A 12,196-nucleotide genomic window follows, 5' to 3' on the forward strand; every position below is an offset into this window, starting at 1 on the left:
GTCCTCTAGAAATAAATACTAGATTTTATTTCCCCTTGAGTTTTAATAACAGAAGCTGGTTGTTTTGCGAAATTAGTTCAACAACCAGCATTCTGTAGTAGCAAACCCATACTTAATAAGGGAACTTTCATGTTTATTTCTTGTCTGCAGTTGTGTTTCCTCAATCTGTTTTAATTTGATGGGAAGGAGGTGAGAGAACCTTGCAAAATAGTTGATAGTACCACTGCTGATGGCTGTGGTATATTACTTGTACAGGTGTCTGATTGGACTGGTATAGGTCTCTAACTGGTTGGAGATGGTGGTGCTGGGGAACTTCGGTGGAAACAATTTTGAGTTTGAGGTGATAGTCTCAGTGACCTTGTGGTGAGGGAAAGTGTGGTAGGCATTTCTGCCCAGCTGAAGTAGGGAGTCTAGCAGAAAATGTAGTAGAGTCTCATTCTTTAAATTTCATACTTTGGATAGACAAGAAACTCTCAGTGAAAGGGGTATTACTTCTGGAGGAAGCCTTTTCAGTAGCACCCTCCTAAGTACAAGGAAGCAACATGACTGTTCTTCAGTACAGCTGTTTCTTCATTATTTTAGCAGTTACGTTTTTTTGCTGAGAGGTTTTCAGGCATTCTTGGTTAGACTTCATAATGAAATTTTCAGTCTCCAGTTCAGACTTCTGTGTCTCTGTGTGGTTATAAGGTTTAGTTTGTTTGTCTTAACATCTGAAATACACCGTCAAGGCAGTGATCCCTCTTGTAGGAATTCTGTTTGGCTTATAACTTACTAGCTTAATCGTAATGTAAGGTGAGGTAAACAGGAGTCTGGGCTGAATTACAAGTAGTAGTTCTATGATGTTTTATTCAGTTGCAGATGGGAAAAAAATACATGTGTTTGAAAACTTTGGTCTTTTTAGTCTAATAGTGTTTGTGATGAGGTGAAGAGCAGCAATCTTTTTGTGCCTAGTTTGAAGAGTAGACTGCTGCTGTGCTTGTGCAAACTCATCCTTGTGCAGTTTGCTTGCACTTGGCACCACTGTTTTTCCTTATTGAGCTGGTCTTCAGAGTAGAGTCTTGTAATAAACGTTCTATCTAAATAGTAATCCACATGCTGTGATATGCTAGAAATAAAGTATTCTTAATGGGATCTGGAGAGGAGAAAACTGATGGATCTGCAGGTATAGTGGAATTTATCCACCAAATATTTTGAGAAATGTGGGACCACCAGAACAAAGTAAGTGTAAGTTAGTTAATTGCTGGACCTCTTTTTAGATTGCAGCCCTTCAGTACTTGGTCTAATTGAGATCTGGTGAATGTTGCTTAACAGAAAAGATAGTTCAAAGTAAAAAGCTTAAATTAGCCACAGATCTTGTGGGAAATGGTTTCACTGCTGTGGAGTAGAGACAGCTATCTCTTGAGATTGGCTTGTTAAAGCCTTAGCTGGTACTAGCTGAAATAATAAAAAGTAAAGCTGCACTCCACTTAAGAAGAGACTTAATCTAGTGCCTGCAGGGTAGGACAGATTTTCCATAGGGTTTACCAATAATGAATGAGCTCTCCCTTTCACATGGTCCTTCACTGATTCACAAAACCCTAAAGAAAGGAGGGGGAAAATCCTTCTGAAAGACCACTTTGCTCTATATTCTTACTATCAGCAAGACAGAACCATTCATGCGATTGAACTTTTTAAAAAGTGTTAATTGTTAATTAAATAGTGTAATTAGCTTTTTGTCCTTCTGTAGTTTTAGTAGTTGAAAATCTGCTATTGCTCTGGGTATGCAGTGAGTATTTTTGACCTCCAGTTTATGGGTTGGCTTGTGATGTTTCTCTTTATAATTGAATTTTCTTTTTTCTTTTTTTTGTTAAACAGCAAAACCATTTACAAAATTGGTAAAGGAAATGCAACTCCACCGAGATGACTTTGAAATTATAAAAGTGATCGGAAGAGGTGCATTTGGAGAGGTAAGGGATTTTTTACTTTCAGTTGTAGTAATAAAACTTTCATTGTTTGTGCATCTGATTTCTTGTTACAGTTGACCTGAGGACGAAAGGTTCACATAGGTGTATTAAAATACTTCCAAATGTGGGATGTAGCTAGGTACCTGGTGCAAGGTCCCTTTGAAGCAGGAGATTCGGTGTCCAGGTGTGCCGTTTCTGTGGCTGGCTCTTTCTGACTTCAGTGTAGCCAAACAAGTGTCTCTTGGATGTGCGTATGGATGGGGTGGTCCCACCTAGCAGCTGCACAGCTGAATTTGGGATCTCTTCTCCCACTTGCCATATGTGCTGCTCGGTGCTGCTCTAATTTAACACAGAGCTGGGCTGCTTCTATGGTAGGAGCGAGGAGGCTGCTCCGCCCATCTGCCTGTCTCTGTAGCAATCTGGTAATGCAGAAAGACGCATTTGGCTGCCTCAAAGGCTGTTCCCTGTCATCTTTGAAGATCAAAGGCTGCTGGATCTGTTTTTTGGACAGCAAGTCGAGTCATGCTGCGATGATAGGAACGCCTTGTGTTTTGAGGACTCGTCAGTCCCAGGACCCTGCACTGAAGCTTTACTTAATATGTTTGTTGAAAGTCTCATCAATTACACAAGCCCGATAGGGGTTGCCACTGACAAAAGCCGTCATGGACAACAGGCATTAGATAACTGAGAACCTCAAAGACAACCTTTTCAGCATTTAAGAACAGGTAAAGTCATAGATGTCAGCAAAAAAGGTTATTAACTAGAGAACTTCTAGAAGTAATAAAACCGTTATATTTCTTTCCGGAAACTTCTTCGAAGTAGTGCCACACTAAAGTGAAATGCAGAGACTGCCATTAGTGGCTCACTTCAGCCCATTAGCACCTGGTTGCAGCTTTTGCTGCCGGTGGCTAAGGATAAGCTTCCTGATCCCCATGTCCTGTTGTCTCCACAGAGCAGAGAGCAGGGCTGTCTGCTGTGCTAGGCATTCCTTCCAAGTGTGGTGTGCCCTGGACAGCTCAAACTCTTTCACATAGGGTTTGATTGTGGGACAGGGGTAGCACAGGCCAACCAGAAACTCAGCTAAAGAAACACCAAGACCCTACTTGACCTGGGTTCAGAAAGCAACGAGGTTTCTATGTGCATATGCACTTGGTAATGGGTGAAGTAATGACTTCATATCCATGTGATTTTAAGCTGCTTCAGAAACTGCTTTTGAGAAAAGTGGACACCTAAGACAGAAGTTAATGTTTCAAGAATATCTCTTCATCTCTACCATCATCTAGTGATGTGATGAGGTAACATGTGGTTCACATTTAATCATCATGAACACAGCTGCTGAAGGAACTGGAGCATTTTAATAAAATGTCCAGATAAGCAATAACATCTTGCCCTATAAGACAAAAGTTCACTTTCTAGTGGATGTTGAACTTGATGAGTGCATCACTTGTTACAAAAAAGGAAGTGTTATCTTAGAATAGTGGAAATACTACATGAAAATCAGTTCTTTCACTTGAGTGATTCACTTGAGTACTATTTGAACATGAGTTTTAAAGAAAAAAGGTCACTGTAAAAAGTTTGTCAGAAAAAAGCAAAAATTGAAAAAAAATTGGTAAGTCTAAGGAAGGACTGAGAGCTACAAACTTAGTCCAGAAAAGAAGTCTAAGAAGGGAGGTTTATAAGTAGATAAAAGGCCTAAAGAATCAAGACAGTAGTAGTTACCTGTCTGCCTCTTTGTTAGGGTCTTGGTTCAAAGCAGCGGCACACTTTTGAAGACAATGCCCCCACGTACTGCGTAAGGATTTTACTCTGCAGGAGCTGGGTTTCTTCTGGAGGAAACTAACCAGAACCTCCATTCCAGGTGTGGACCAAATGGCCTTTTGGATTCAAGGAGTGCGCAAGAATCAATCACTGGGTTTGACTCTCCTAACAGCTTCAAAGCATGTTTGGTCCAGGAAACCAGGCTAGATACAGTGTGAAATTAAATTCCTGAACTGCATACAATATAGATGGGAAAGCTCAGCACAGGATACTTTGATGTTGTTCTGGTCTTGCTGTGCCAAATGACTTGCTATAGTGGCTGTCACCACTGATATCTAAAGAATTTCAGATTAGTATTTTGGCAGTTTGTGTTTTGGCAGGATTAGAAGTGGTTTCTGGATCTTTTCAGAACTAGACTTGTGAATGCTATAGCTATCAAAAATGGGAACCCTTTATAGTGACTTCAGATGGAGTCAGTGTTGGGAATGCCTTCCCACAGTATAATATTCAAGGAAGGCCTGTTTTCCATAGTATTTTTTCTGTTCTTTTTTCAAAAGATGCTCTACTTCACCTATGGAACTTACCAATTGGAAATCTCAGTACAACAGCAGATGAAGTATTTATATGCACTTCAAGAGACTTTAGTTTATATTTGCGAGGGCGTTTAGGATGGTCTTCCTTAGCTGTTAATGAAAAGTCTTAAGGTGCATAAAAGATACAAATTCTAGGTGGAAACTTGTGTTAATAGTGCTTGGAGTGCCAGAACCAACAATGTGTTTGATACTCTTTTCATTTGGAAAAGCATGGAACTTCGCAAAAGCAGTTCACACATTCCATCCCCTCCAGTGGAAAGGAAATTTCACAGAAGTGAAATGAGAAAGTATCTTAGTTTCATCCTTCTGTTAGAGTTGTGAGTGCTCACAGAGTTAGTGGTGTCAGTTACCTGTCAATATCACATCTTGTTAATCTCTTACCTAGAAAAGTTTTAGTTTATAGTTGCAGCAGCTTGAAACTTTTGATCAGTTTAAATTATACAGGAATCATTGATTTTAAGTTCACTGTACTTTAATCCCTCTTGCCACAGAGTATTTTGTGTTTTTTGCTTATGAAAGAATCCTTTGACCTTTGTGTATACCACACTGCTATAGCTGCCAGATTTTATAGTTACTATCAAGTAGTATGTAAAGGTTGACCTTCCATAATAAGAAAATGAAACATAATTTCTTGAAAGGAGCTTGTGGCATCTGACTTGTATAAAACAACACTTAAGAAAACTGAATGGAGGAGCTGTGATTAATTTTTCCATAGTACTTTCATACATACATGGGACCTATGTTGGAAACTACTTGATGAGCTTAATCTGCTAAAAATACATTTTAAAAATACCTATAAAGTACTTGTTTAAATGTATAAAGAAATTAATCAGAATTAAACTAAACATATTCCTATTAGAATTAAGTAGCTTAATTTAAACTGAACAGCTAAACAAGGTAGATTTTAAAAAGGATGAAAATTATATTGCATTCTTCTCAGTTTAGCTTCTTTGGATTTTTTGGAGAATGCCAGGGGCTTTATTCTTACCAAACAACTTTTGCATAAATCAGTAGCTTTGAAGAAATATAGTTTAAACAAAATAAAAGCATGATATTAGTTATTAGTCAGGATCAGTGATCAGTTTTTGCCAGGAAACAATGTAATCCAAGGAAATGTGGTATTTGACCAAAGAGGATTGAGACCACATACGAATTTATCCCTGTGAATACAACTGCAAAATCAGTATCTAAGACGGATTGATACAATCACCAGTACACATCTGTACTGGCATGTCAGTACCTTTCTCTTTCTTTCTCCTTTGCGGACCAACAGAACTCACCTTGGTGTTCTTTACATTTTTTCCAGCAATATGAGAACTACACCCAATGCAAAAAAACCACCTGTATGAAACTTCTTGTAGCATGGGATGTCTGAGAAAGCAAGAGGAAAAATGTTTCTTAAATTCTCGTTACTATGCTAGGAGAGAAACAGCCTAACTTAGAGCCTAGAGATTTCTTCCCTAGCCGCCTGGACTTCTCCTTTCACATAAAGGAAGCCAGCCACTTTGCAAGAAGTGTGAATTGAATGTCTGAATATCCCTTACACCAGCATGTAAGGCTCTGACTCAGGAAGTCACTGCCTTGAGAACATAATTTATTTTTTTCAGAAGTTTCATAGTAAGGAAGGAAAGTTTGAAATGCTACTTGAGTGCATGACAGTTAGAATAGCTTATAATTTGAAATGCTAGCTGGAAGGAGGATAAACTACTCACGGTTCTTCCTCATCACCTAGGCTGTATTCACCTGGCTATATACCCAGCTGGGTGGAGCATTTTCATGAGTGCCCCAGTGTTAATTTCAGTCTTTCATTTCCCAGGTCATACAGGCAGGTAGTTCATGTATGGAGGGACAACCTCCACAAGGGAATAAAACTAATAATAAGTGAAAAGCCCCCTGAAATAAAATCGGAAATAAAATGGGTTTCTGTTATCTTAATTCTGGTTTCTAAGAATAAAATGACTGCAGAAGTCTGTGTTTGTAGACAAGAAAAAGAGTATTCTCTGTAGCATGAAGTTTTTTGTGAACTATGCATAAAACACACAAACTACACAACAGTGAAAAAATCACTTTTGCAAACTGTGCAAAAGTGAAAATACACAGTCTTTAGGAGAGAATGTAAGGAATATCAGCATAGAATGCAAAACTCTTCCAGATTTTCAACCTTTAGAAAACCACACCAAAACAACAAAGAAACCAAAAAAGCAATCCACCTGTGGTTTGAAGTTTGCCTGTGCCTGACTATCCCTTTCATCTAGAAACACTATGGACCGTTACTTGAAATGAAAAGGTGTCCTGAGAACCTGTGCTTGATGGAATTGTGCCTACCTGGGAAACTCAGGCCAGCCTGAGAAATGCTTTCTGCGTGCTTGGTGTTTGGCTGCACATGCCAAAGGAACTGGGAGTAATTGTCCTTACAGCAGGGTGAGAGAGATAGGAAGAGTACACTGTGCGTGGCGACTGTGGCTCTAAACACTTGCATGTGCTCCATTGCAAGGTTCATCTGCCCTCAGAAATGTGCTTGTGCGTCTTTAAGGTCACACGTCCTCATTTTGTGTGAAAGACCATTTAGGCACACTGCTGTAGATGAGCACATTCCAGTTAAAGAGCAGTTGTTGAAGGAAGAGCGTGTCAAAATGTACCTTGTTTGAGAATTTGGATTGTATAACGTGGCTGACACCTCCTGGAAATTTGGCAGCGTGGAACTGAAACAATTGTTTTCCTTCCCTTTTTTGTTAGCAAGGATTTCTTGAATGAGCAATGCTTACTGTGGTTCCTGCAGAAGGGTGGAACTGCTTGGTCTTGCTTAGCACAAAAATAACTAAAACTCTTAATGTGCCCCACCTAAGTATTAATGCTCTGGATGGATTAGAAATACCTTTTCATGTAAGTGCTGTTGTGTACAGATTTGATCTGTGCAGTGTTCAGTAATAATACGTCATCTCGACTCAGGATGCTTAGTCAGAGTCTCAGCTGGGATCAACAGACAGAAAAATGTGTTTCCAAAAGAAAATAATGGCTGAGAGAAAGTAAGACTGATCCATTGTGTACCACAGGTTCTGATCAGTGCTGTGGTTTCTAATGAGAGATACTGGTTGAGGTTGCAGTGAGAAGTGAACGTGTAAAACCGAGGCTTCCTGCGGTCAGTCGTGCTTGGCAGTGAGAGGCAGAGCTCTTTGTGCCCTTTCCACCTTGTAATCACAGCTGTAGGGTACTGAGTTCAGTGTTTTGATGTACTTCTAGAAATTAACCTGAGGCACAGCGAGCCTATGGGCTGCAATTAAGGCTTTCTTACCAGTTCAGGAGCTTTGGTGGTTGGTGTTAGGTGCCCAGCAGGGACTGTATCTTCCTACATTGTAGATTAACAGAATTCCAAAATATTGCGCACCACACATGATACTTTTCATTCAACTATTCAGAGAGTCAAAGCGTTCAGAATACAATGCAGAAGTATTTATTTAGTTTTGCTTTTCTTCAGTGTGCTCTTCATGAAAAAATAAAATTAAATCAAAGCAAGCTATTTTCTGCTGTGGAAATGGATGAAGAAAGAAGCTGCTTTGTTTTGAAAATGCTTCAGATGAGCTGGTTGCTATCTCAGTCCTCCTCAGCTCCGTGTGTTTGTGTGGCAGCACCAAGTAACTATGGAGACAGGCAGGTTGCAAGGAGCTGGAGAGACACAGTTCATTGTGGTGCTGCTGTGAGAGCAGCCATTTGTCTCTTCAAACCACCCCACGCTTCCCCCCCACTTTCCCCCCCCCGCCCCGGACCTGAGGAACAGCTTAGGTGCTATTTGAGGCCTTTATTCTTCTTCTGCAGAATCTTTCTGGCTGGTGCTTGTAAGGGATTTCTTATTTGCACAACATGAAGATACACACTGCATGCTCAAAAACCTGATACTGCTTTGTAAATCTGCACCATGGCATATGAACTCTATCAAAAGACACTCTGGCTTTTAAATTTAAATGTAAAATAGACATGAAAAAACTGATAGAGCAGCCCAGACCAGTTTTTCCTCAAAGATGTAATATTAAAACTATCAACTAATGAGCTCTGTATCAAAGAGTTTTCCTATCCAAGAGTACCAGGAGGATAAAGTAGATCCTGCAGTGTTTTTGCAGTAGCTGGTGTGCAAGCATGAGACAGAAATAGTAGAGTAAAAGTGGCATAAACAAGCTTTAAGCGAAGGAAATGAATGTAATATTCAATTATGAATCTGGTAATAAGACATTATGGATAAATTGTTTACATCTGAAATGACATTTTGTCTCTTTTCCCAGTTGAAAGGCTTGACTAAAATCTCTCCTCAAATGTCTAAAGCCTTTCCAAGTTCCTGTAAAAGGTTAATTCATGATATTTTACACTCTTTTATCCATGCAATTTTATTGTCTGTTAAACTAAGGAGATCTTTTATCGTCCACATTTATTGATGCCCTTCCTTCCAATTTTATTTTTAGAATCATAGAATGGTTTTGGTTGGAAGGGACTTAAAGGATTTTCTCGTTCCAACCTCACTGCCATGGGCAGGGACACCTTTCACTAGACCAGGTTGGTCAGAATCCCATCCACCCTGGCCTTGAATAATAACAATAATATATGCTTTTTTTCTCTTTTTTTAGCAAGTAAGGCCTTTTCTATTCCCACAGTAGCATGAGAGGCCCTTTAGTTCCTTGATCACCTCAATCGTCCTCTTTCACACCTGCTCCAGGTGAAGTTTATTTTTCTGAGGTGTGGCTGTGTGTGGAGTTTCCAGTGAGTTTGTATTGCAAGGCAGTAATGTTTACCCATCCCCAGCGGGTGTGTATCTGCCTGTGAGTTCCAGACTCGAGTTTCCCTTTTTTCTTAACTACCTGCCATTATGAGAGTATTATCACCTGTATGCCTGTGTTCCTCTTCTTTTCAGCTGAGAACATTTTGCAGTTGAGTTTCACCTTTTTAATTTAAGTCCAGTCCGTGAGAGTAAGTTTCACATGAAAGTTTAAGGTGCCATGAGCATGAATAGTGTCCTAGTGAGCTTTTTTTGTCTTTGCTTTGAAATTAATGCCAGCATGATTTCCAAGAAGTATTTGTTAGCTGGCTTAATTGTTTTTGGAAAGCCAGTCTTATATTTAAATGATTTCTGCACTTTAATGCACCATACTTATCGTTTATATAAAAAATTTGTAACTTGATGCTGCTTACTAATGCTGATCATGTCGCTCAAAGGGCAAAGTACAGTGGTGGGAAGTTCTGTCATGTCTGTAGAGGCTTATTTGGCTCAGATTCCCACCCTGTAGATTTCATTGGAACATTAGGAAAGGTGGAACTTAACCTGGGATGGCTTTGCACAGTGCAGCCCTAAATGTCAGTATGGAGTGGGTTTTGAAGATCAAAACATAGCAAAATAGTCCTATAAAACAATTCAAGAAGCAAAATACTAACTCTTGCCGAAGTCTAGAAAAGCTACTTTGACTATATTGGTTCTTTATTTTATTTTATTGCAGTACAAGTGAAACAGAGCTTTGAGACACAAAATATGGGAGGGAAATGTATGGCAGAAGCAATACGAATCTGATGGGGTGTTGTGGCTTGTAGTTACCATAGCTGGATCTCACTTATGCTTTAGCCCCACTTGTCATACTTTTTTTTGACATAAATATGTGTAAAGTTGGTTGAAGTGTAGGCACTAGGATTCATTAGGCTTTCTGAAATCCTCGAGGAAACATACTTGAGCTTTATTGCAGTTTTCCTGTTGCCTCAGCCTTGAGCATGACAAGTCATAGTGATGCTAATCAAATCAGATGGTAATCAGTCCATCCAGGCATGCCTGGAAGGGGGGTTACAGTGGTGGGGGAACCCTTGCATCTGCAGTTTTTCCTTGTCACTTTTTGAAGAGTTAATAAAACATAATCACCTAAATATCTACCAAACTATTCTGTGATTGTTGAGGATTAGGCCCCCCTGATTCTGCATTCCAACCTGGCATTATGAGATGCAAGTTGGGAGTAAGTTTTCATTTCCTTAGTTTGACACAGGTATTAAAGGTGGTAGTTCTGGGGCAAAGGTGTGTGGATTAGTTAGCACCCATCCCACCCCTTTGGCCAGGTAGAGAGGTGTAGGAAAGAAATCCAAGAACGGAGCAGAGCTGAATCCTCACAGTTTCAGTGGCTGAGGGTTCAGGGTCTCCCCAACCTACATCTTTAACTCGGTGGTCAGTAGTCACTGAGGCCCACACTGCAGTGTGTGTTACTCAGGTATTAAGCATGTATGTATTTAAATACTTTCTAAATACTTAGATAGCCACAGCAGCCTGTGGCTGAGTTCCAGAACTTTTGTGTGACAATAATACTTTCTTTCATCTTGTTACCTTTCTATTTTATTTGATGCTTTTCAATGTCTGTGTTATGAGAAACAGCAAATTATTGTTCTCTGTTCCATCTTCTCCATGACATTCATGGTTTCCTGTGTCTGTTGTAGCTGTTATCTCTTGCAGGCCTGGAATATTTTAGGTTATTAAATCTTCTTTGGAAGCTGTTTTATTATACCTCTGCTTGTACATTTTTTTCCTTTCATTATCTTTAGCATACTTCTTTTTGGGTTTTTTTAACTTCTCTTACAGTGTAAGTTGTATTAGCCTTGGAAATGAAGAGTGAACACCAATATTAAATCCTGGTCTGTGCATAACATGAGCACTTGTTCAGCCAGTAGACTTTTAAACTCTGAAGATAGAAACAATGCCTTTGTTCTTAAAGTAGGCATTTGTAGCAGTGTACAAATCTGTGTCCTTTGGAATACCTCTGAACACCAACTGAATGGTTTTTCCTTATGTTCATAGGTGTGGTGGATTGGTATGTAGGATAAGAACCATCATATTTAAAACCAGACATCTTGCATGGTTAGCACAATTGCAGTATAAGAGACCTCTGTTTGATCTCGCAAAGTGGTCAGTGTGGTTATTGTAATTGAATTTGAGGTATGCCACAGAAGGAGGAATTGATACAAAAGTAAGAAAAAACAACTCCACTATAACATCTCAGAAGCAGACAAAGCATTAGATGACAGAAGTAAACTTAGAAATGCTGCCACCTGATGAAGAAAGTAAAAGAAAGGTAACTCAAGGAATTGCTGAAGTATTTTATGGAAGAAAGGATCTTTTCCAGTATTGTAACAGTACTCTTCCTCACAATAGCATTGAGTTTATCAGGGCATAATCTTGTTTGTGCTTCCCTGTTTCAGGTCAGACATCAATGAAGTTTGGATTATGCTTTTCTGTTTGTTTTCTTTTAAAAAAATTCTAATGATTCGAGCTGGTTGAGAAGTCAGGTCTTGTCAGGCAAAAATTCTGTCAGTTCTGTGAGATATCTTCAGCAGCCCTAAGATTTCTTTCCAGAGATAAAAATCATGGGGAATTACCTAATTTGCTGTGTGGTTCAATGAATTTTTTTGCTGACATGAGAAGCTGTCCCACTGTTACCCTTAGAACTAAAGCAGCAGTGTGTTTACTGGTGCCATAACTTGATAACCACTTAATGTGAAAGTATGAGTCAGCTTTCTTTTTATGAACTATACTTTTTCTTCCACAGAAGACAATTATCTTCCTCCAGAAAGTTTAAATTGGTCTTTTTAAAGCAGTCTTTTCAGTTGAAAATAAATAGCACTAATATAGTTAGTGGCTGGGGAATTGCTAAATAAGTCCTACAGATTTGGCATCCTTTCTTCTTTTCCTTTCTTCTTTCTCCAGGCCTGTTTCATTTGCCACTTTGTTCTAACATTTGCAGAGCTCCTCTGCTGTGCTTGCCCTCTGTGATGCCAGGCTTCCATCGTTCCTCAGCAGTTGAGCACACTTCAAACTTGTGCTATTCTGCAATGCTTTTGGACGGTGATGGCCTTAGATGAAGTGCAGTAGATGCATATCTGGGTTCTGATTTG

General features: G+C 39.4%; 1 protein-coding gene across 18 annotated transcripts in view; it reads left to right on the forward strand.

Annotated features, from left to right (window-relative positions):
- Positions 1–12,196, forward strand: part of CDC42BPB (CDC42 binding protein kinase beta) — a 91,570-nt gene that overhangs the window by 26,887 nt on the left and 52,487 nt on the right. For all 18 annotated transcript variants that reach the window (XM_032113484.1, XM_032113489.1, XM_032113485.1 and 15 more), the window contains exon 2: positions 1,855–1,946. In XM_032113484.1, the coding sequence (XP_031969375.1) occupies positions 1,855–1,946 (92 nt within the window). The remainder of the gene's footprint in view (positions 1–1,854; positions 1,947–12,196) is intronic.

This window comes from Corvus moneduloides, chromosome 6 (genome assembly GCF_009650955.1).
Source record: "Corvus moneduloides isolate bCorMon1 chromosome 6, bCorMon1.pri, whole genome shotgun sequence".
Classification (NCBI taxonomy): domain Eukaryota; kingdom Metazoa; phylum Chordata; class Aves; order Passeriformes; family Corvidae; genus Corvus; species Corvus moneduloides.